This window comes from Echinops telfairi, unplaced genomic scaffold, assembly GCF_000313985.2.
Source record: "Echinops telfairi isolate 266 unplaced genomic scaffold, ASM31398v2 ScPeMD7_7410;HRSCAF=8448, whole genome shotgun sequence".
In the NCBI taxonomy this organism is placed as follows: domain Eukaryota; kingdom Metazoa; phylum Chordata; class Mammalia; order Afrosoricida; family Tenrecidae; genus Echinops; species Echinops telfairi.
Window position 1 is genome coordinate 4,546,265 of NW_022111310.1, and position 26,708 is coordinate 4,572,972.

A 26,708-nucleotide genomic window follows, 5' to 3' on the forward strand; every position below is an offset into this window, starting at 1 on the left:
TACTACAGATAAGAGCCCGAAACACAGGGAATCCAGGACAGATGAACCCCCCAGGACCAGTGGCGAGAATGGGGATAGCGGGAAGGCGAGGGAGAAAGGGGGAACAGATGACAAGGTCTACATATGGCCTCCTCCCTGGGGGACAGACAGCGGAGAAGTGGGTAAGGGAGACGTCGGATGGGGTAAGATATGATAAAATAATAATAATTTATCAATTATCAAGGGTTCAAGGGGAGAGGGGAGTGGGGAGGGAGGGGGAAAATGAGCTGACACCAAGGGCTCAAGTGGAAAGCAGGTGTTGGGAGAATGATGAAGCCAACGTATGTACTGATGTGCTGGACACAAACAATGTATGTACGGATTGTGATGAGTTGTATGAGCCGCTAATAAAATGAGTATTAAAAAAAAGTAATGCAGACTAAATAAGCTGAAATTCCAGAAATGGAAGAATACTGTCTAGGTGGGAAGAGATTACTGACCATTTTCTTTCCTATAGACTTCGTATCTTTTGGAAATTCGACTTCCGGTTTTTACAGATTTAGATCAGAGAAGCAGAGGGAGCTTTCTATAGTCCACCGCCCACCCCCACCCCCACCCCCCAGGCTATGGACTGAAGTCTGAAGAAGCACAAAGCACGAAGCATGTTACGGAGTGACCTGAGTATTTATTTACTGAGAGGTTAAGGCAGCACAGGAAGCTCGGGGTGCTGAGCTAGAGAAGAAACACGGGAAACAATTCTATGGCCTTTCCGTGCCCAGGCCATGTCTACTTGTGGAGATACTCTTCATGGGGGTCAGCATCAAACACACAAGATATTTGCCAAAATTTGACAATGGAATGGCTAGTGAGTACATGTTCTTAAATATCATGAAGTTGTAAGACAAACTGGGAAAAGGGTATCTGTGACATACACTGGAAGCAAATGATTACTATGCAAACTATATAAAGTGATTAATCAATAAAAAGGACAAGCATAAAAAATAAGTGGGCTAAGACAGGAGTCAACTTATGAAAGGTCCACAGATGGCCAGTGTAAAAACATACTCTGTGGTAATCAAGAGGCTACAGAGTACACCAACACCTCTGGTACACAGCAAAAGTACTGCTCAGAGGCAATCTATTAAACCAGCAGAAGCACACATCAGGACAAGGTGCGGCCTAAATCAACTCTATCCCTGCAAATCAAACAAATACAAAAAGAGCATCCAAAGAAGTCCACTCACCATAAAGAAAGAATTAAAATTACAACAGAAATAAAAGAAACAAAATAGTAAAACAATAGGAATAAAATCAGTAAGATCAGAAGCTGGTTCCTTGAAAGAATAAAAAGTATGATATATATATATATAATGTCCCTGGACAAACTGACAAAGAAAAAGAGTGAGAAGACACAAATAACCAAAATAAGAAATAAGTTGGGTGATATTATAAAAGAGGCCAAATGAGGGAAAAAAAGAAAAGAGCACAATAAAATATTTTGAAAAGTTATATGCCAACAAATTTGAAAATCTAGATGAAATGGACAAACTTGAAGAATACTGCTTACCTACCTGAGGTAGAAAATTTGAACAGGCCCATATCAACACAAGAAACTGAACCGGTTGTTTTAAAAACTCCCAAGAACAATAAGTCCTGGCCCAGATGACTTTAGTGGAGAATTCTACCAAACATTCAGAGAAGAATGCCATTTTTACTGAAACTATTCCAAAACCCAGAAAAGGACTCCTGGTTTCATTCTATTAAGCCAATATAAGTCTGTCGTTAAAGCCAATAGTCATTAAAATTCTCAAATTGTAGCCATTAAAATTCAACAGCATATTGAAAAGACAGTATGTCATGACCACCTGGGACTCACCAGGAACGCAAGGATGGTTTAACATTAGAAAACCAATCACTGTAACTCACCGCATAAATAAAGCAGAGAACTGCATGGTCATCTCAACAGCTGCAGAAAATACATTCAATGAAATTTCCCAACAAAAGAGACGATACAGTTCTTCAAAATAACTAAAGGCATACACACAAAGCCAACAAGGAGTCCTGGTAGTGCAGGGTTTGTAGTATTATATCCCTTAGGGTGCTGAGTTAGTTAATTGTGCCAACCTGGCCAATAATCACATGTGGGGCTAATTGAAAGGCGGAGGGATAAATGGGTGGTGAGCCTCACCTTTCGAGTTCTCAGGTCTCTTGCTTTGTGATGGTTGCACCAGGGTGCAGCTGCCTTAGCAGTTCTCTGCTTCAGCTTGCAAGATTGACTTCCTGCAAGACATCCCCAAGGGGAAGCCACATGGACCTATCCCCATGCAGCCCTGGGTGCTGGAGCAGCCATGTGGAGACCCCTGCTAGTGCTGAGATGCTTGTTCGTTCACTGACTCAGCTTTCCTCCTGCAGTCGGCATCATTGCCTCTGTTTTGTGAGGTGGAGGACTTTGTGGACTGGTGTTGGGTTAATGGGTTAATGTTGGACTTGTGGGCTTGGGCAGCATTGGGTTGGGATGTTTTCGTGATGCACACTTTCTTTACATAAAACTCTCTTATACATGAGTTGCTGTGGATTTGTTTCTCTAAAGTACCTAGACTAATACAGGTGCCATTCAGTTCTGGGTCTGGTATTTTAAAAAAGAAGCTAACAGCTGAAGACTATTAGGGGAGTAGTACTTGTCCTATTCATTCTCCAACAACAAAATGGAATTAGGTATATTGTACAATGAGGTGGCCTTTAATTATTATTGAGGAAAAATCCTTAAAAATTTACATTCATCAATACCCTGACATAAAGGTGACTTTTTATGAGCTTTGGTCAAAAGTGATTTGAAGGTCATTACAATGTGACATTTGACAACGTAACAAAGAAAATTACAAAGGGTTCAATAAAGGTTTTTGGTTTTAATTGGATGGAACAACTCTGGGCTTTAACTACTTTCATTCAGGTTTGACTCCTGCTGAGAATTTGCATTTCCACTCCACAGATACAGGATCAGAATCCCATCCCTATGATATTGTAGATTCTGATCCGGTGTATCTGGGATCCTGTTAAAATGAGCATTCTGATTCTGTCTATCTGGGATCTTGGTAAAATATAGGTTCTGATTCAGTATATCTGGGATGGAAATATAAGCTTCCAACAAGGGGTCACATTGGAATGAATTATTCAGAAGTCCTGAATTAAAGGTTAACATGATTGTCTGAGAAGTTACAACTAAAGTATTCCAACAAAACGTATGTAAATAGTTGTTGAATGGGAAATTACTTTGTTCTGTAAACATTCACCCAAACTATAACAAACGTTTTAAAAGCTACACGTAGAGGCAATTAAAGAAATTGCAAACTTCAGAAGTTAACAGCTTGCTGACTGACTGAAAAGTTAGTATGTCTTCACTTTTCCTGAAGATGATCCAGCCTGACTGCAGGCCTCGCTGAAGCCAGCAAGGTTCCACTGGAGGGAACTGCCTCGTGCTCTTGCCCCAGCATCCTCCCAGCCTGCTACCACCATCCAGGCTGCGCAGTATCAAGAGTCAGCTGAAATTCACCGGAAGGCCTGAAGTGCTCTTGCTCCAGGATAATGGCCACAGTAGACTAAGCTCTCTGTTATATTCCCAAATCACAATGCCACCATGTGGGGAAACCCCCAAAGCAACACTAAACCCACAACAGAGGCAAAGAAAGCCCTAAACAAAAAATTACAAACAAAGCCTAGAAGGTATTTCCAGAATCAGGCTAAAGCTGTTCATCCAAAATCCATTCTCCGTGCATGAATTCTTCACTTTATAGTTTCGTGTTCTTTTTCTTTTTCTTTAAAATCATTTTGTTGGGGGTTCATACAACTCATCACAATCCATAAATATACATCAATTGTGTAAAGCACATTTGAACATTCATTACCCTCATCATTCTCAAAACATTTGCTCTCCACTTAAGGCCCTGGCATCAACTCCTCCTTTTCCCCCCTCCCTCCCCGCTCTCCCCTCCCTCATGAACCCTTGATAGTAGCACTTATGAACAGCTCTTTAAAAGGTTTCCCAATAAGGAGGTTCAAGTTGCATCAGAGGGCAGACAGGTAAGAGTATTGCTGGTATTTGGGGCATGTATTAGCTAAACTGAGTACAATTGCAAAGCACTTTCCTAAAAATACTAGTAGAAGTCTGAAAGTTCAGCTAGTAGAAGTCTGAGAGTAGGTCTGAAAAGTTCAGCACTAACCTATTTATGAATGCATCTTATTGGGTGTCATACAGCCTAAGGCCGCTGGAGGTCAGCAGAGAGCCCGGTCTTATCAGGGGCAGATTGACAGTGCCTTCTAAGGAAGCAGGAACACCAGGCAAAGTGACACATTCAACTGCTTTGCATCCCAAAGTAGAGGATGTAGCTAAAATCAGACACAATAAAAGTGGTCACATCTACAGTTGAATTAAGGCACATTTTTATTGTATGTGTATTGAAATTAAAAACTAAACAAACCTCAGAAGCAACAAAGCCCACCAGCCTGTGTGAACATGAGGTGTCGAAGAGATCAAGTATCAGGCATCTAAGACCTAGAATAAAACCATACCCAAGGTGAATACCACCCCCCCCATGGAAGGGGGGACATGGAATGGAGACCCAATGCTCATCAGTAGACAATTGGACATCCCCTCACCTCACAGAAGGGTCACAGGAAAGAGATGAGCCAGTCAGGGTGTAGTGTAGCACCGATGAAACGCACAACTTTCCTCTAGTTCTTTAATGCTTCCTTCCCCCTGACTATCATGACCTCAATTCTACCTGACAAATCGGATTAGACCAGAGCATGCACACTACTACAGATAAGAGCCCGAAACACAGGGAATCCAAGATAGATAAACCCCTCAGGGCCAACAAGGATAGTAGTGATACCAGGAGGATTAGGGGGGTGGGGGTGGGGGAAATAGATCACAAAGGATCAACCTAGAACCTCCTCCCAGGGGAATGAATAACAGAAAAGTGGGTGAGGGGGATGGAGGATGATGTAAGATATGGAAAATATAATCTATAACTTATCAAGGGTTGTGGGGGAGGGATAGGGAAAAATAGGGAGCTGATATCAGGGGCTCAAGTGGGAAGAGAATGCTTTGAAAATGATGATGGTGGCATATGTGCAAATGTGCTTGACACACTGGAGGAATGTATGGATTGTGATAAGAGATGTAAGAGCCCCCAATAAAAGTATTAAAAAATAGTTAATTAAAAAATAAATAGCATCCCTATTAAAAAACCAAACAAGGACCACTTATAACTGAACCACCACTAGGAAAAACCACTATTTTACACTTTGGTCCAGATCTTGCTGACTTTGAGTAACAGTAGCTGAAATGAGGAGGGGGATGTTTCAACTGAGATAAGCAGGTAGGCCAAAAGAAAAGTGTCCGCATCAATACCTCAGAAGGAGGGTGTCCACAGCTTCAAGGAAAACACTAGAGAAAAGTTGTGTGTTTCGTCCGGTGCTATACTGCACCCTGACTGGCTTGTCTCTTCCTTATGGCCCTTCTAACAGGGGATGTCCAATTGTCTACTGATGGGCTTTGGGTCTCCATTCTGCCCTCCCCATCATTCACATAGATATGATTTTTGTTTTGTTTTGGGTCTTAGATGCCTGTTACCTGATCCCATCGACATCTCATGATCACACAGGCTCAGGTGCTTCTTCCATATGGGCTTTGTTGCTAGTAAGCTAGATGGCTGCTGGTTTAGCTTCAATCCTTTAAGACCCCAGATGCTATATAGCCAGGCACCATCAGCTTTCTTCACCACATCTGCTTAAGCACACATTTTGTCTTCAGTGATCGAGTCAAGGAAGGTGAGCATCACAGAATGCCAGGTTATTAGAACAAAGTGTTCTTGCATTGAGGGAGTACTTGAGTGGAGGCCCAATGTCCATCTGCTCCGTAATACTTTATAAATAAATATATGCACATAGATCTAGTCCCCTATTATATATAAATGTATTTACATATATACATGTTGTATTTAAAGCTCTATAAATTTCCTTTGTCTCCCAATTCTTTCTTCTATTTCCTTTTACTTTCCTCCTGTCCCACTATAATGTTTGACTTTTGTTCAGGTTTCAGTAACTCCTCTCAGCTTCATTACCCTTGATCAAGCCCCACCCCAAGCATCCTAAGCCCTCCTCACTCTGCATTTTAGATCACTTGTTCTTCCCTTTTCTCTGGGTTTGTTGGCACCCTCCTCCTTTCCCCCACCTCCTCGTCCCCCATGTCCCCTGAAACCATTGGTCCCATTGTTCTCTCCTCTGGATTGTTCATCCCACCTATCTTGTTCTGATAGACATGTAGAGACAATAATACATGCAAAAACAAAGCAAATCGAAACATAACAACTAAAGAAAACAAACAAACAAACAACAACTAAAAAAAACAAACTAACCAACAGTTAAAAAAGAAAAGCCCTCAAACAGTCCCAGGTCTGTCCATTGACCTTATGCGTCCGCTGGGGTGCCACACCCTAGCCCCAAAGCCCACTTATTGGCATTCCTCGGGGACTTCATTGTTTTGCTCCCCCTGCTGTTCTGCTGCACACCCTGTTTTGCCCCAGTGTGGTGGGGTTGGATTAGGCACATCTCCTGCACTGTGTCCCTAGCGCTGTCCACCATAGCACTATGGGTCAGTGAGGGACGTCGTGTCTCGTGGTGGGGCCAGCCCTGTGATCCTCTCTGTGCACTGGCTGCTCTGAGCCAGTATACTGTGCTCAGGGCTTGGTGGGCCGGGATGTGTTCCACTATCTCTCCTTCCCTCTTCGTTTACTCCTGATCAGAAGCACAACTTTCCTCTAGTCCTTTAATGCTTCCTCCCCGCCCCACTATTATCATAACCCCAATTCTACCTGACAAATCTGGCTAGACCAGAACATGCACACTGGTACAGATAAGAGCTCGCAACACAGGGAATCCAGGACAAATAAACCCCTCCATACCAATAATGGGACTAGCGATAATAGGAGGGTAAGGGAAGGGGGAGATGTCATAATGATTGACATATGGCCCCCTCCCAGGGGGACAGACAATGGAAAAGTGGGTGGAGGGAGACAGTGGTTGGTTTAAGACATGAAAAAATATATATAAATTATCAAGGGTTCGTGCGGGAGAGGGGGTAGGGGGGAAATGAGGAACTGATACCAAGGGCTCAAGTAGAAAATGTTTTGAAAATGATGATGGCAACATATGTACAGATGTTCTTGACACAATGGATATATGTATGGATTATAAGAGCTGTACAAGTCACCAATAAAATTATTTTTAAAAAGAAAACACTAGAAACAGGAAGGCTAACCCTCTTTAATCATAGCTGTGGGAGAGAGAAATTTCTTAATACAGCTCTCCTACCCAAGCTTCTGTACAGAGGGCAAAGAGACAAATTCTTTGCTCTTACAGCGCTTACATGTTATCATCATTATTAATATTATTACTATTGTTGCTGCTGCTATTCCTCATTGTCTCCACAGGCTAAAATCATAAATGAAATCCTTAAAGCTCTCAACATACATGATAAATACATGTACCAAAAAGATGTACAGTTAGTATGTGTTTATCACTTTCTATAATCGTCTACAATAAATACATCTTCCCAAGGATACCGAGTTCCCTTTTGCGGACCCTCAGATGGGAGATGCTAAGGAGGTGATTGTCAGATCTTTGGCAAAACTGAAACTCAGAATAGCCCACTCCTCTTGCAAAATGACTGAGGATCCCTGCTGTCCTACAGCCACAAGCGTTATCAATGGCCTCTGGGGGTGGGGGGGCTATTATTCAAGGTCCTGTCTCCAGATTCTCCTTTTTTCATTTCTGACTTCCTTCCCCTTTTTCTCCTCCTGTTCACCTCCTACCATGTCTGCTTCCAACATCACATATAGCATACAGGGAATGTAGGGCGAGGGAGAGCGCATACATTGTACCATTCAAAACTCCCTGCTGCCATCAAGTCGATTTTGAATCATCGCAACCTTACAAGACAGACTAGAACTGTGCCTGTGGGTTTCTAAGACTGCAACTATGACGGGAGTAGAAAGCCTCATCTTTCTCCCACAGAACAGCTGGTGATTCTGAACCACTGACCTTGTGGTTTGCAGCGCAACACCTAACCCACTACATCACTGGGGCTCACAACACCAACTTTACAGGAGGGCATCGAAAAATATAACTGGTCTAGGTGAAGCAGTGAATCAGAAGGAAAGCAGGCAGGCTAGTGTCCTGGAGAGACGACTAACACATACCCAGACAGAAGGTTATTAAGAATGAGCTTATGTGGGCAGGGTACTATCTCCCTCCTGAGATCACTCTAGTCTTGCTAGGAACAAGGAGGGACACTTAGCAAAAATACATTCTTTAGAAAATTATGACAGACAACATGAATACAAGTATAGAAGAATCAAGAGGGAAAAAGTGAAACGCTCTAAAGAGATAAGTACAAAAAACCAAAATCCCGGCAGATGAGTGGATATGGACACTCTGGAAAATAGTAAGGTACCGCTTCTTACACACTTGCTATCCACCGGTTAAGGAGCCCTTGTGGTGCAGTGGTAAGTCCTAGGTTGTTAAGGTTGATCATTAAAGCCCACCAGCTAAAGCAAGAAGAAAAACGTGGTAGTCAGCTTCCATAAGGACTAGCAGTCTTGGAAACTACAGTTCGTTATGGTTCAACCACACCCTGCTGAGAATGTGCATTTCCACCCGGGATATACTGAATCGGAATCCACATTTTAACAAGATCTTGTTTAAATGTTATACTAGGATCTATACTTTAATAAGATCTTGTTATACAGTAGAACGTACATGAGAATCACCTGGGGATTTTGTCAAACTGCAGAAACTGAAGATTACTAGCAATTACCTGGGGGTGGGGGTGGGGCGGGGGAGGGAAAGGACAGTATGAGTATGGTAACAGAATGATGTGAAGAAAGACCGCAAAAATGGCTGCACCATCAGTGCACTGGCTTGCATGTGCAGAAACTGATATGATGAGCAGGGCTCTGCAATGCATTACTTTCATTACAGAAAACAAATAAAAATCTCCACACCAAATCCTGCCAAAGACAGTCATCCCCACAGGTATTTCCCGCCAGGTTATAGAGTCAAAGGGTCCTTTCAGACAGGTCAACACCTCTGCAGTCGAACTTGCACACAGAGGTTATCAAAAGTACGGGCTGTCTGCCTGCTGACAATTTGAAGGAGGTTGGGGGGTGGGGGGGCAAGGAGTTTGAACAAATAAAATCAAAGGTTTCATAATGTCATTTTTTAAAAGTACAAAATTACACAAAAAAGAAGAAATATTCAGAGATAACATACAACGGCTTAGATTTAACTTTCAGGACTAGTAACTAACTTTGCAGATCTTTCGGTCGGAGACCAAAAGGCATTTAAATTATGGCTATTTAAAGGGAGAAAGGGGGAACTGATGGTAATGATGACACATAACCATACACCCCTCTCCAGGGGGAAGAACAACAGAAAACATGGGGGAAGGGAGACAGCAGTTGGTGTGAGATATGAAAAGAATAACAACTTATAATCTATCAAGGGGCTATGGGGTGCTGATACTAAGGGCTCAACAGAAAGTAAATGTCTAGAAAAGAATGAAGGCAACATATGTACAAATTCACCTGATGCAGTCAATGTATGGATTGTAACAAGAGTTGCAAGAATCCCAATAAAATGAACTTTTAATTAAAAAAATATATACATGTGGCTATTTGCTCCTGAAAACAAGCAAATAAAAAGATAAGCAATGGCTTATCTCAAAGTAAGTTAATCTGCTTAAATGACAGAATAAAAGATGCTTACAGTTCAATTTTCTTCCCAACAACTTTAGGCTTGAGAGCATTAATTCAAATTTCAGGGTCCAAATTCATTGAAAATAAGGCCTGCTGTCTAATCTACAATGCCTAATCAATACAGACTGAATAGAAAGATTCAATGAGAACCCACACCTAAGGCATGTTCTCTGGGTGAAAGGTAGGAGGAAAAACCCAGAAAGCAGTGTAGAAATGCTTGTACTGACAATCTTATCGCTCATTTCTGAACTTTGTCCCTAACGAGCTATGAACCTCCACAGACACAAGTGTAGGAATACACCTTGTATAACGAGATGCTCTGCCCTTAGTGATTTCTGCCTAGAACAAAGCCATATGGGTAAATCCCAAAATACTTCCTGAATTTAAAAGAAAAGTAAATAGGTCTGTACAGGCATTTGGGTCAGGAGATCTGGATTCTAGTTCTGGCTTGACTAGAAATTAAGCTGTGTGGTGTTGGCTTAAGCCACTTTATTTCTCAGTTCGTGTCTCTCTCTCTCTCTCTCTCTCTCTCTCTCTCTCTCACACACACACACACACACACACACACACACAGACTCTAATTGACAGGTCATATGCAAAGGATAGGAAACTTGCAGAATGAGAGTTTCTATGTTCAAACCAATTTATCAGTAACTCAATAAAACAAGTTTTTAATGAGCATTCTGTCTCTTAGAAATTATATCAGATTCTTGGAATACAGAGATTAACAGGTGGCTTGAATATGCATTTTCTAAAACACTTAAAACCAAGCATGTGGAAAATAAACAAGCAAGGAAAGGAAGCTTTGCCCTTGGAGAACTGACAGTACAGCTGGTCACTCACTAGGACACAATGAACTACAAGTACCAAACAGAATGAATCTTCCTTCTTTTCCCCATGAAAGAGGCAAGAGGAGAAGTCTGTTTAAGTACACGGAAATTCATGAAGCTCTTTTACAGAATGTTCGAATGGAATTAGCAAAATCCAAGAAGTTGGATTAAGTTCAACATAAATTGTTTCTTACTGAACATCTTATGTGAGTTGGGTGAAGGTTTACAGAGCAGACCATCAGTTTTCCATCCAACAATTTATGCACAATTTGTCTCCTCTCACTGCAATCCCCTCAGTGTGACATCACTTGTTCCACGTTCTGTAGCCAGGCCTTCTTTTTTTAATAACCCTTTTGAACTTTGTTCTTGGGTAAATGTTGCCCCCTGGATTTCAAATGGAGGAGGCTTGTAAGAGTGTGTGTGTTTCCTTTTGTTTGGTCAAACATAACAGCTGGGAGGCTGGCACAGGACCGGGTGGTGTTTTGTCCTATGTCAGTAAGGTCACTGAGCCAGAGGTCAATCAACAGCACCTACAACTTCATTTGACTGCAAATTGAACCCTCAAGGTGAGTTCAGTCCCAGATTTGAAAGGTGACGACGGGCCACAGTCACCAGTCTCCATCAGACCAGTAAACCTGGTATCTTTAGAACTTATGTGTTTTTTTTGTGGACTTAAAAAAAAATTATCTCAATAACTATAATTAGTAACCCAAACTCAAAGATCATCTAGGCCATTCTTGGGAGAATCTTTTAAATAACGAAAGCACGAAAAGGTATTTCTGTATGATTTTTGAAGAATAATAGAAACTATTTTTTCTTCTGAGACTACATTTCAATTTTTGTTTTATGAGTTTTTGATATTTGCTTTGGTAGAAAACATTACTAGGTATGATTTACTGCCCAGGATACATTTAGAGAAGAACATAAAAACAGAAAACTTTCACATAGGCAAAATGCAAGGTAGTGTTGCAAGTTCACAAAGATTACATATTAACAATTTAACCAAGGTCACTAGAACCCTTTGGTTTGTTCCCCACTGAAAGTGGATCGTTAAAAAACAAAAAAGCATGCGCGGGTGTGTGAGAGGGGAGGATGAGACAGTGCCTGCTAGCCTTCCTACCAAAGTACTTACAGTGCTGATCACAATCCACTCTGGCAAACACTACTTGATTCGCATTTGGGTATTCCTCCTTAATGACATTGGAAGCTTCCTCAAAAATTGGATGCAACATCTGGCTGAAACGACACCTATACACAGAGGAGGACACTGATTAAAGTGAAAGCAGAAACCACAGCATTTCCATTATCATCTACTTGTATTTAGTATGCATGCAATAAACAGCTTTGTGGGATGATTGCAGACTCAATTTCATCCTAGATTCTGGTGCCATTCACTGGAGAGGAAGACATTTCAGCATAGCTCAAGTCAATTCAAAGACAATACATAATTCATAGATTTTTGCTTTTTCACATTAAAAAATTACCAATATTATAAAGCACACTGTTAAGGATCTATCACAGAGGCGAAGGAACAAGTCTGAAATAAGCCCTCGACACCAGACTTGTGGCTCCTGAGACCTCAGCATTTAGAAAAGAAACCACCTTATTTTTAGACCACTACATATGCAATCATTAAAAGGGTAAGTTCATTACGATTACAAGACACTGAACCTGGTTAGTTCCATCAAATTCTAAATAAAGAAATAACTTATATTAAAAGAATATAATGAGTTATTCCCCTTCGAAGTTCATCCTTTTGAAAATGGCCATTTATGTCTATTTACACTATGTTCAAGAGCAAATTTTTTTTTAAACATTTTATTAGGGGCTCATACAACTGTTATTGCAATCCATACACACATCAATTGTGTAAAGCACATTTGTACATCATTCTCAAAACATTTTCTCTCCACTTAAACCCCCGACATTAGGTCCTCATTTATTTTTAAATTCTTAAATAAGACTTCTTTGCCAACATTTCCCAACTCTTTTTTTATTTCTCTCTTTCTTTCTGTTAACTTTAAGAAGAGGGAGAGATAGGCCTCACGATATTCCAGAAACTTGACATTTCTAATTCTGACTAGCCCAACGACTTTACAACATAAGCTGTGGGTCCCGTATGGGGCCTACTGAAAAAAGGAAGGAAGAATCTGAATCATACACCATCAGCCAGGTTAGAACAGTCATTTTCACACATGAGAAGGATACTAAGTACTGAATAACACACACACACACACACACACACAGGCAGACAGACAGACACACACACACACACACACACACACACACACACATACTATAAATGCCACTACTGCTTTCAGAGCCCCTTTCCTCCAGGAATTGTATTTAACTTAAGTCTTTGAACTCTTTCATCTACATGTGGTTAGGCCATATATTTCCAAATCCAATAAAGATGCCATAAAGCCTAAGAATGTAAATTTTACACCTCCTCCCTATTTCTTATAGATAGCTCTTCTAACCCACTCACCTGACTTCCTAAGGAGATGTCCTAGAATATATCAAGGAGACACAATCTGTATCTTCAATCTCTTGCTTTCAAGTGGCTCTTTCCTCTTTTAGCATTCTTAAATGTCTCCCATCTAGGATAGGTGGGTGTGGTCTGTGGACATCAGGGATCGTGTCTTATTTGACTATATAATCTAATAAGCACTCAATAGATGTCAATTAAATAAATAATCTGGCAGAATGGAGAAAGTGCAGAGGCTAGGACCACAGGGTGTGGGGGTTGCTGGGGTCTGCAAGAGGAAAGAGGAGAGCCAGGGGAAGGAATTGGGGAGTGACTGATCAAGGGCTGCTTGAAGAAGTGAGATGTGGCACAGTGGACATCAGGGAACTGATTCCTGCCTTAAAGGCAAGTTAAAGGTACACATAAGGACATGTCTCTGAATTGTCAGCTTTGCTGTGCAGCAAGCACTTAAACATGCGTTCCAGTGTAAAATAGGATCCGTTTTAGTGCCAAAAGGTAAAAGGGAAGATGTTCAATTCTAGCACTACTGTTCCTTCACACACACATGAAAATGCTACATTTATAAAACTAAAATCACAGAAACAACGGATCTCATTAAAAAAATAAAAAGGATCACCTGAGCCCAATCTCCAATCCAGTGCTTGCATAAATCCTTTAACCCTATAACGCCGAGCGTGACGTTTCATAACATTTAATTAAAACGTGCCTGGTACAGAAATTATGAAGCTTTTGGAGACACCGTCGATGTCGACGAACTCGTTGCACTTTACTTGTACAAATGTATACCGCTAGTAACTCATTTCAGCAGCAAAATGCTTGAATAGTGGCACATGTTTAAAGTGATTGTGCGTTTGAGGTTAAGTGGTCATTGGCGTTCAGTGCATTTTACGATAATTTTCAATCTAGTGAAGTTTCAGTGTTGATATTTTTTGTGTATGTTCATAAAACTATAGTTTTTATGTCAAAGGTGTAATGCTCAAAAACACTTATTTATTATATATTTCCGCTTTTTCAAAATGTAACGAATTCGTTACATTCGTCTTTTGAATCGACGGTGACAAAAATTACCACAGCATGGATTGTGATTTGTTTTATGGAAAACAGCAAATTTATGACCTAGATGGAAGCGGTACAGACTCAGACTACAAACCAGATGCTAATATGGATGAAATTGGTACATAAAGTATTATATTTTAAAATTTTGATTTTACAATATAAAATTTCAATTATACTGCTATTCAAACTATTTTGATAACAATTATTTATTTTTCCCATAATAGGAAGTGAATATACGCCCGATTATTCTGATCTGGATGAATTAGAAGACCTCGTAGTTAGTAATGATAATACTAGTGAAGATGAGTTAGAAACTTCAGTTGTTTAAGTTGAAGAATCAATTCCAATAGCTATAAGTTCAAAGCCATCTACATCAAGAAATGGAAGAATTCCTCTTTGGCAGCACATTTCTGGAGACTGTACAGCTAGCCCTACGCCTGGATGGTTAGGACAAATAGATTCTTCTGGGCAGTGAAACGTCCTGTTGAATATTTCAGACATTTCTTCTCAAAGGATATCATTACTCATATTGTCGACCAATCAAATCTTTATGCAATCCAGCAAAATCCCAATAAACCTCTTGCACTGAGTAGCCAGGAACTTGAGCGACTTTGGGGTACACTGCTTGATTTGATAGACTCGCTTATTGCACTGTACAGAATTCACATCAGATCGAAAAAATATTATCACAAATTATTTTTCCATTTTATAGATGTGACTGTTGTGAACTCTTGGCTACCTTATCATAGAGACTGTGAGAGCCTTCAGTTACAAAAAAAAAAAAATCTGAAGTCTGCCAGGGTTCAAAATGAGCATCGCGGAAGCTCTTCTTGAAGGAAACAGTAAAAGACCAACAAAAAGAGGCAGACCTTCTATTAGCTTTACTGATGCTGAGTTTGCTACAAAAAGAGAAGAGGTCCTGCCACCGAATGTCTCCCTGGAAGAGATGCCCGTTTGACTGGTCTTCACCATTACCCTGAGGTCACAAACAGGATGATGCAAAAATGTAAATTGCAAGAGCGCACCAGGATTTTTCTGTAGCAAATGCAAAGTTCGTCTTTGTATCACAAAAGAAAAAAATGGTTTTGTTCAATTTCACACTAAAATTATAAACAAATAAATTTTGTATTATATTTTATAAATAAAATAGGTTTTCAGTTTTTTATGCAATGATAAAATAAGATGAAAAATAACATACAAATGAAGGTGCATTTTGATTCTTGTATTAAAAATCCATGACGAATGTGACAATTTGTTACATTTAAAAAAACAATGCAAATTTTATATTTTTAAAATATATTTTGGTTGTTATATATATTGATAACTATGAAAGTAAAGAATAAAAACAAAAAAACATTTTCTTCCTGAAATTAAAAATTCCGGCATTATAGGTTAAAAATCAACTAAATAGGTGTAGAAATACGTTGAGGGTACTTACTCATAAGGACATACCCAAACGCACTCAAGAGAGTCTGACTCCCAGAGACCTGGTAGAGCAGATCTGCTCCACAGGGTTTCCAGGGCTACAATCCTTACCTGAAAGATGACTGCCCCACCTTCCTTCTATGCAACAGCTGGTTGCAGCTGACCTATTAACCCCTGGACTCTCGGGGTTCCCTCGAGTCAAACATACCAAGTTTAAATCCCTGTTCCACCACTTATTACTCATGGGACCTTTTTCAGGTTCAATTTCTTCAATCTAAAATGGAAATTACCTGCAGGCTAGTTCTGAGCATTAGAAGCAATGTTTGTAAAGGATCTGGCATATAACTGCATTCTTACAGATCTACCATGGTTTACTGGAGCCCAGATGCCATAGTGGTTATGTGTTGGGCTGCTAACAGTAAGGTCAGTATTTCCAAACCGCCAGCTGCTCTGTGGGAGAAAGACAGGGCAGTCTACTCTCAAAGAATTGTAGTCTCGGAAACTCATAGAAAAAGTTCTGCTCTGCCCTGTAGGGTCACTATGAGTTAGCATCGACGTGATAGCATTGAGTTCGGGTTTTTTGGTTTACTATGGTTTATTATACTCTGAAGTATAGTATTATTTTCAGGCAGCTCCAAAAGAGAATTCTTCCTTAAACTCTACCACATCCAAACTTCCTAAGGGAATTCAGCATCTAGGCTTTCGGGCTACAAATGCAAAACTAGAGCCCACAGCTAATTAGAGCACTAACCCATGAGCATGTGGTACTCGTTGGGCACGTTTTCTCAGGTAGCTTCAATTACTCCAGACTTCCAGTCTGGTTTTTGCAATAAGGATGGTAGCATGTTTAATTCTCTCCCTTACACCACCCATAAACAAGAGAACCACTTTCTATTTTAATATGTCAAACTATTTTATCCATAGATTTCAATTTTCTTACTTTTGAAGTATTAAGATTAGACTACATAATCTTCTACCAAATTTTATGGGTAACATTTTATCTGAGCAATCCTAATTTACCTGTAAACACTACCTTTCTTACACATTTTATAAGGGGAATCTCAAAAAGTTAATGAAAAACATCCATTATCTTTTAATTCTAATTTTCCCACAAACTTCTGAAGCCTCTTTATATATTCTCAAATTCTTATTTACAATCTTTAAATATCCATACCATACACACATTCACTCATTCAGTAAATACCGTTTCCCCGAAAATAAGACAGTATCTTATATTAATTTTAGCTCCCAGATGCGCTAGGTCATATTTTCAGGGGATGGCTTATTTTTCCATGAAGAAGAATATGGTACACATTTATAGTTTTTATTGTTTTATTAAAAGAGACCTTGCACTTCCCTGTCTGCTCTGGCTGCACTATGGGCAACAGTGAGCTACATGGGGGCGCCCACCGCTATGGTCCAGAGTCCAGTTATGGTAGCTTCAGGGGGCTTATTTCTGGGGAGGTCTTATTTTCAGGAGGATGCCTTATATTTCAGTGAGAGGTAAAACTGTAAGTAGGTCTTATTTTCGGGGGATGTCTTACTTTCAGGGAAACAGTACTTATTACGTACTTAATTGTCAAGTATTACGTAAAGCGCTTAGAATTTAATTTTGAACAACACAAACTTGGGAACTTTTCACAAAGCTAACAGTGTAGTATGGAGCAAGCAACTAAAGTCTAGCATATAAGTGCTACGACTGCATAACTATTGGTGTTGTGGGATCAAAGGAGAGTTTCCAACTCTAATGTGACTGGACAAAGAAGTGGGCAACTGGTCAAGGAAGGTAACTAAGTTAAAGAAGCATCTAACCTCAGACTTGAGTAGGACACAGGTGAGGCGACAATGACCCATCTAGGTAGCAGAATTATTATGAATAAAGACAGGGGGACAAAAAAGTATAGAATACTACAGGAATTGAAAGAAATAAAACTGGAGCAGGCCATGGGAATAGAAAGAGCAAGAGAAAGAGATACAGCTAGATAGAAGGGCCCAGGCCAGCGGGGGCCTTCTAGGTCAACGTAAGAGATATGAATTCTAACCTAGATGTAATAGCAAACTACTTACAGGTTTAAAGATGGGGTGTAAACTAATCTAATTTGTACCTAGGAAAGGCTGCTGTGGCTCACATTATAGGCCAGAGGCACAGAAGACAAATTAGGAGGGTGAATCTAGGAACATTGCGTGACTGTGGCCTGAAACAGAGGAGTGGCAGCTATCAGTTGGTAAACTTAAAAGGGTCAAATAAGCTACAGCCTGTCAAGAATGAAGCTTGCACAAATGTTTGAAACTTCTCTCCAGCTGACGCACCCGTCCTCCTGTCTCTGTGACACATTCACTGAACATGTATATCAAGTCTCTTCAAATGCTGAGAATACAGAGTAATCCATTTATTTCCGTCCTCAAAGCTTCATTGCTAGGACATGAACAAATAAGATAAAAAACACAACAAAGCGACAAGACAGAGAAATGGGTACCGTAAGAATACAGAATCTGATTCAGCTAAGGGATGAAGTGTAAAGGTTTCCCAGAAAAGTTAGCTGATGGTATAATTGAAACCTATTAATAGTATTTTTCCTTCGAAACTTGTCATACCCACATCCTCATCTCCAAACTCTGTTCTATTTCCTCAGTCAAGAAAAAATACAGAATATTAATACAGTCTAATAAAAATAATTTTTGTCATGTGAATTTTCGTTTATTTCCTGCTTTCAGTGTAGATGTGGGAGAGGGAATTAGTTATAGCCATCTCTTACTAAATTACATGGTTTTATTTGAGGATTACCCTTAATTGATTTTGTTTATAAAATTTGAGCAGGCAATAGGAAAAGGCTTCCTTATTTCCCCCTTTATAACAAGGAAGAATTCACCTGTAACGAGCTTAAAAAAAATAGTATAAACAATGTAAAAACAAAGCACAAAGGTTATTACTTACCAGTCAGCATAAAAATTTACTAAAGCAACATCAGCATTATCTGAAATTGAAAAACAAAAGCAAACAATCAAATTTATTTGTGATTACATAGTCTTGGTGTAATTGTAGGTAAAGTTCTCATCATGGTCTTTTCCCACTACGAGGACCCACTAAAATTCACAATAACAACTAAATGGTCCCTCACTCAGAAACACACATAGAGTCATAGACTACATACAGTAATCTTTCATTTTACACCTTCAGTGCATATTAAAAGAAAGCAAAGCACTTAGGGTGGGGGAAGGGAAAACCCATCACAAGGTTGGATATATATAGCCCCAACCCACCTCCAAAGTGGACGAATAACAGAAATGTGGTGAAGGGAGACAGCAGACAGTGTAAGATATGAAATAATAATAACTATATAACTGATCAAGGATTCACGAGGATGGGAGGGCACGAGAGGGAGGGGAAAGAAGAGGAACGCATACCAAGGGCTCAAGTAGAAAGAAAGTGTTTTGGACATGATGATGGCAATATCCGTATATACTGGATACAATCGATGTATGGAATGTTATAAGAGATGTAAGAGCCCTCAAAAAATGATTTTTTTTTAAAAGAAAAGCAAATGAGAAATCAAACTCAGATCAGACACATAAGTTACACAATATTTTGTGCTCTTAAAATGTATAAAGGTACAGAGCACTGAAAGTTTATAAATAATTTTGGAATGATCTGGATTTTAACTAACCCTTTTTTTTTATCTTCCATTTCCATTAGCGACTAAGAATGTAAAATCCTATTTACATAAGAGACCTGGGTAACTAAGTTATTTCAACATCTAATATGCCCTACCTCACTGCAGCCAAGTTATCCAAAACCAACAGTCTTATAGTCTTACACTTTTTCTGGTTCTTATCCATTTTTTTCCTCTGTTGCAAAAATAACTATCCTTTGCATATCAGAATGTGAAGACATGAGAAAGATGCAGTTCCATTACATTGGCCTAAATCTAATTCAGAGAAACGTAGATAAACTCCTGAAATACTCACCAAAATAAAACAAAAACGCATTCTAGTAGTTGGAAGGTAAAAGGAGTGAGAATGGTAGTTCCAATTTCCTTCTTCCTTTTTTACCTTCAAAGCACTTTTTATCCACTTGCATTTTCACTCTAAAGCAGTGGATCAAAAAGTGTGCTCCCTGGATCAGTAGGATCTGCATCACCTAGGATCTTACAGAAATGCAAATGTGTGGGTGGGCCTAGAAAGAACCTTAGAAACTAGGGGTGGGCTTAGTGGTAGGCTATTAATAAGCTCTAGAGGGGTTTCTGGTGCATGCTAAAATGTATCCATAAGGAGACACGGCTCTAAAAAGATCCCATAAGATGGAAATAGGCTTTTCAGCACTTAATATCATTTCAGAAACACAAAGCAAAAGATGATCCCCAATAAATATTAACTCCTTTTACTGCTATCACTCTAGGTTTTATTATATAAAATGCAAAATGGTGTCCTTTTAAAAATTATATACGCATTGTATATTTTTTAAAGATAATAAGTTGTAATTAGCTATCAGCCATTTCTTCACCTTCATTTTATTTTTAAAAACAAGAGCTCTGTCCATATACACTAATCAAAAAAACAAAGCAGGCCTAAAAGTTTATAAATTTGCTTATTTACACAGTAAACATACGTTTTAAGAAATTTTACTGAAAATAAAACCAAAAGCATTTTGTTCATTCCATGATCTATGGAATTAATCAGAACACCAACTTCTCAAATATTCTGTAATTGAGTAATTGAGATTTTAGTGTGTTTATATAAGGACAATAAGTGTATTCTAAAATATACTTTAAAAAATACTGAAGTACTTACTTAAAATTTCATCTATGTTCTCTGAATCAAGACTTGTTATTTCAGTTGTTACAGGAGTAAAAACCCAAGTTACCTGAAAATTTAAGAAATGTGAGATTAGTAAATGTTTCCATAAATGGAAAATAAAGCAGAAAATAAAGGAGATTATAATTATCATTAATTGGTTTCACTTGTAACTCAAATGAGACTGCTGTATTTGAGATCATTTGTAAATAATTAAGAAAACGGAATTTTTACTGACCTTTTAAAATTCACTTTTTTTCTAACATTCCACCAAAAAAGGGGGGAAATGCCAGAAGATTACCCATTCTGAATACACTTAGTATAAAACCAGAGCTAAGTTTGCTGGTTCTATCCTATCATGTGACCAAGACAGGAAAAAAATAAGTCAATATTTGGAATAATTGAAGATAGACTTTTGCAACTTCTGAACTACAACTTTCTTATCTCCTTTTCACTTGCTGGTGATGACAACGTTCAGTGAAAAGGTATTATTATAAGAAGAATACATGTGTTTTTGCTTCTACTTTAATCGACTACAATCAACGTTTATAGAAGAAAATCTCAGCTGTAACTGCAAACCAAGGAAAAGATATGATTACAAACTACCTATTTCTTTATTTTCAGAAGCATATTATATCATGTATTTTAACAGGAGCCCTGGAATATAGTCGATTAAATATTAGGGTGCTAACTGTGGGATTGCTGGCTAAAACCCACACATACATACAAATAACTGTTGTTATGTGAGCTGGGTTGTTCAAAAAGCTCTCTGAATAGTTTACTTATATAACCAATTTCATTATTTTCAGCACCTCAAAGTCAAACTTTGGGATCAGCCTACTCTCATGACGTATATGATTCCAGCTCATAACGCACTCACTGGTTTATTCCAAACCAAGCATTATGAACATGTCCTGTAACCAGAGGGATAGACGCAAGCAAGTTCTCTCAGTAGTACACTTGTCAGGCTCCTTAGGGCAGCGGTTCTCAACCTGTGGGTCACGACCCTTTGGAGGTCGAAGGACCCTTTCACATGGGTCGCCTAAGACCACTGGAAAACACATAAATATTTCACAATATATAACTACATATTGTTTTGTGACTAATCACTATGCTTTAATTATGTTTAATTATATTCAATTTGTAACAATGAAAATACATCATGCTGTAGCAACGATGAAAAATACAACTTTCCTCTAGTTCCTAAATGTTTCCTCCCCGCTCCCACTATCATGACTCGAATTCTACCTTGCAAGTCTGGCTAGACCAGAGGATGTACACTGGTACAGATAGGAACTGGAAATACATAGAATCCAGGGCGGATGAGCCCTACAGGACCAGTGGTGTGAGTGGCGATACTGGGAGGGTAGAAGGAGAGTAGATAGGAAAGAGGGAACCGATTACAAGGAACTATATGTGACCTCCTCCCTGGGGGACAGACAACAGAAAAGTGGGTGAAGGGAGACGTCGGACAGGGCAAGATATGACAAAATAACAATTTATAAATTATCAAGGGCTCATGAGGGAGGGGGAAGCGGGGAGGGAGGGGAAAAATGACCTAATGCCGGGGGCTTAAGTGGAGAGGAAATCTTTTGAGAATGAGGAGGGCAATGACTGTACAAATGTGCTTTACACAATTGATGTATGTATGGATTGTGATAAGAGTTGTATGTAAATAATAAAATGAATTTTTTTTAAATACATCATGCATATCAATGTTTACATTACAATTCCTCACAGTAGCAAAATGACAGTGATGAAGTACCAACAAAAATACTTTTATGGTTGGGGGTCCCCACCACATGAGGAACTGTATTAAGGGGTCGTGGCCTTAGGACGTTTGAGAACCACTGCCTTAGGGTGACCTCAAAAAAAAAAAGTTCAATCAAAACAGTGGCTCTCAAGGCAGCCATTCAAGGCAGAGAAGCTCAGAAGGCAAAAGGATCCTGGAGGGGTAGTCTTGAGAGATTTCCTTGAATGATACAGGAAAACCTAACCCCATTCACTCTACAGCCCTGACTGCGCCCCTTCAGACTTCATCTTTATTCACGAATCTCAAAGAACATTGAAAAGGAACACCATTTGATGCCTTGAGGATGCCCAAACTATAGTTTTGACGTAGTATAAATCAAAACGTGCAGAGAGCTGGGAACACCACCCTTCAGAAGTGAAGCACAGGCAGAGTCCCAATAGTTTCACCCTTTATTTCTAATTAATAAAGGTTTTTAAGATTTTGTAGTCATATTGTTTGCCTTACCCATCCTCATATGCTCAGCTGTAAATAATGGTAGAATTCAACGATATTGAAGCTGTATGATTTTAGAGATTATGTGTGAAAGAAACACTCAACAAGAAGACAGAAGAAGTAGGATATAGAAGGATGAAGAGCATCCTTAACAAAAGCAAATCACTAAATAATTCCAGTCACTTGTAGAGCATCTACCAGGTTCTGAGAGAAGCCCTGGTGACACAGGGGTAAAAGGTGGACTACTCGAAGCCCCGGGGCAACATGGGAGGGAGACGTGGCAGTCTGCTCAATAAAGATCACAACCCAGGGCAGCGCTGAGTCAGGATGTACGGAGCAGCATGGGTTTCTTTTCACTCCACCACGGCACTGAGAACACACAGATTCATAAGGTATTATGTGCTCTGTCTTAAAGAGTTCTCAAAGGAGTAGTGTTTATAAAGAAGGGAAGTGTGATAAAGGCTAGATTAATGATATGATGGTGGTCTGCAGTTGTGTAATCCAAGGGAGCCCATTTTTAAAGAGCTGGTTACTGCCTATCAAAGTACATGTTTAAACATAAGTATACTCTAAGTTTAATTGCATCTAATTTTGAAGCGCTTATGACACAAAAATATTTACTACCAATGTTGCTAGATAACAAGTTTGAACTGATGGCTGATTTAGCTGCATTAAATTGGTAAGTATTCCCTGTGGACCAGTGTGCCAATGAATATGCAATGGATATGACTGGTATTTGGAAAAGAGTTGTGTTTTTCAACAAGGCCTAAAGCAAGAAAACTGTCTCTGACCCAATTATCTCTTCATGCTGTAGGCCATAAAGAAGATATTTTTCTATTATCATTAATGTTTCTATTAATAAGCAGTATGAAGGGAAAGGCAGGTTGTTTATTTGAATAGTTAACAAGCTCCAGTAGTCTGAGAAATTGTTTCTTTTCATGTCAGCCCTGAGCAGAAACAAGATCCTCCAGGGGAAACATCTTTATGTGTCAAATGCTATAGTGTTTAAATAAAATATAGAGAAATAATTTACTCTAAACAAGGAAGGAGGGAGGAATCATTAAATTTTTTTCTTAATTTGGCCTTGAAAAGGAAAAAAAATCTAATTTATCTAAAAAGAGACAAGAACTTCAACAGAAATTTTTAATCAGTCATGAAAAATATATTCTCTAATGATTGAGATTTAAGACAGCATTATGTAGCTATATACACACACATGTACTTCTGGAATATTTTATAAATGGGCTGACCTCTTCAATTCATCAGCTCATTTTCTTGCCAGGGAAGCTGAAGAGAGGGTATCTCTAATCACATGCCAAAACTGACAGATTAAATCCCTCAGTATATATTTAATTTATTGTAAAACCAAACAACCATTTCAGGCTGAGGTCTCTCGGGTGAGATGGTTTCACGTAAAGGCAAACCAGTGGAATGGTTAGTACTGCACCCACATTCATTTAAAAATCAATTCAGAAAGCAAAAGGCTAGGTTTTAAAAGCAGCAACTTCTTCAACAAATGATGCATTTCTTTCACTCAACGTTGTTTTAAAATAAGATGTATTTGGGAACTAAAGTTTCTCTTCTTTCCAAGACTGCCTTCCTGGCTGGGGCTGTATTTCTGTTGCATTTTAGAAGTCACCCAGCAACCAGTTGCTTTTCCAAAAATATGTCCCACAATTTCTCTGCTTCCTTCTCATTCCTCTACCTGCAACATCTTTTTCCCCATTACTGCATCATCAACCCTTCAAGGGTTAGCCTCAGAGCTTCTCCCATGCAGTGCTGCCTGGTTTCAGGTAGGGAGAAGAAAAACAAAGTCTTTTTGCTTCATACACTGACCTGGTCCATGGAATGGAAATGAAAATAGGAAAAGCAGGCTAGGGAAATAGGAGTTACTGAGGAATGAAAATTCTCTCTAGTCAGTCATCAAGTTGAAGTTAATTACATCATAAGATAATCTTTAAATAGGAGTCCCTGGGTGGTGTGATCAGTTCAGCTTTGGGCTACTTGCTGAACGGTTGGTGGTTCAAACCCATGTAGTAGCACGTAAGAGACAGGCCAGGCAATCTGCTTCCAAGAGGTCACACCGCCTTAAAATGTGACAGAGCAGCTCTACTCTGCACACAAGGGACCCCCCAGCATGGGCTGAAATCAACTCCATGGCAACCAACGGTAACAACAACAAAATGCTAAATACATTTTCTAAGCGTTTGACAACTTTTTACAAAGTTAAACAGAACGATCATGGGATCCCACTAGCCACTGAAAGGGAGAATATAGCTACTAAGTGAGTACATGGATAGATTATATATTAAAATAATACCTAACAATTTAAGGGAGTGGATGTTTCATGTGAGAAGTAGTGACTGAAAGTACAGAAATGATAATAGCCAGCAAACTTTTCTCCAACAGTTTTGGCAAGTAATTTACATATCATATGATTCAACAGTTCAATCATTCAATCATATCAAGAAGAATTGTATAATCACCCCATCAACTTTTTTAGAAGACTGCCCCTCGTATGGTTAAATCGCCTCCAAATGAGTTATTGCGATCACAATCCATCCCAGTGTTCCCTCCCCCCTCCCATCTTCACCATTTAGTAAAATACGATTATCAAATAGGAATAACATCTATATTAAATTATTTTAACTATTATGGTGAAAAGTACACTCCAAAAACCAAACTCACTGCCATCAAATCAATTCTGACTCCTGGTGACCCAGAGTAGAACAGTTCCTGTGGGTTTCCAAGACTATAGCTCTTCATGGGAGGAAAGCCTCATTTGGGGAGCAGCCCAACAAGTAACCACGATGCCACCAGGACTCCAAAAAGTACACTCACATGCAAAACCTGACTGCCACAGACCAAGTTAATGTCGACTCCTAGTGACCGCACAGGACTAGGCAGAACCCCCTTGTGGGTTTCCCACTATAGCTCTTCAAGGGAGTAGAAAGCCCCCTCCTTCTCTCAGAGTGGATGAGGGTGATGTTGCCCCCATAACTGGGATATGGAAGGAAAAAGGGCAGGAAGGGGGTTTGAGGTAAGAACTGCAGTAATAACATAAGTATTAGCTACACTGAAGTAACAGGTGCAGGAATAGGAGGAGTATTAACTGCAGTGTCCACCCTCAGGCTATCAGAAGGCTGGAGGAAGTACTCATGAAGCTAGGACTGTCTGAACAAGTCAAGGCTCACCTGTAAAAATTCTGCCATGTCAAGAGAATTGCTTGGAATTGAGGAAAATGTGGGATCTGTAATTTTATAAGAAACATACATAAACACTAATTTTTAAGCATAGTGCCTCTGACCAAATGACTTGAAGAGATCATCGGTATGAAAGTTATCTGTGAAAATGTATGCGTTAGTGGAGGACTTCTCCTTCCCTGCAGCATTACTCGTCAATTGGCACGGCAGTAGCGAGGCAGTCTGAAGTCACAGCTTTGGGTATACTCATAGAATCTTTCATTTACCTGCCTTCCTGTTGGGGGACAGTCAAAGTCCTTTACACACTCTGCCTCTCCTTTAGCAGGAAATAAGCAATGTTCCAGGCAACAGCTCTTATCCCATTTCTAACCAGATTGACAAATCAGGCCACCACCCAAGCCCCAATGCCAGGGGACCCAGGCTGCTTCTCCTCCCTGGAGGCCACTTCTCTGACAGCAACGTCAGTCCACTCAGGGTCTCAGTTTTGCGTTAAGCTGGCAGACAACAGGAATCATAGAGGTCTGCAGTGGGCTGCAGGAAGCGAGGGGATGTGAAAGGTCCCTGGAGAAAAGACACTAAGGCTGACAGGCACTGTTAGAGCGTTGAAGTCGGGCATCAATCAAGGCACATCGTGCTGTTAGTATTCCCAGAAGCATTATAATGAACTAGAAAGTTCAAAGAGAAGGGAAAAATAAGACCACGTAGAGAATAACAGTGGGAAGCTACTTTAACTCTTAAATTGCTCAGTGGTATAACCTTCCTTTAATATCAATGCAATCCATGTTGCACATATCAGAACCAATCTGCTTTTATATAGAAACATTGGAACAATTACAAGATTCTTCATTAAATAACTCAAATAGCACCAAGAGGATG

At 39.5% G+C, this 26,708-nt stretch overlaps 1 protein-coding gene across 2 annotated transcripts in view; it reads right to left on the reverse strand.

Annotated features, from left to right (window-relative positions):
- The window catches only part of ERP44 (endoplasmic reticulum protein 44), an 86,329-nt gene that overhangs the window by 41,855 nt on the left and 17,766 nt on the right, over nucleotides 1-26,708 (reverse strand). For both annotated transcript variants that reach the window (XM_004710984.3, XM_045296586.1), the window contains 3 exons: nucleotides 20,382-20,454; nucleotides 18,529-18,568; nucleotides 11,757-11,872 (listed from right to left, as the gene is read on the reverse strand). In XM_004710984.3, coding sequence (XP_004711041.1) covers nucleotides 11,757-11,872; nucleotides 18,529-18,568; nucleotides 20,382-20,454 — 229 coding nt within the window. The remainder of the gene's footprint in view (nucleotides 1-11,756; nucleotides 11,873-18,528; nucleotides 18,569-20,381; nucleotides 20,455-26,708) is intronic.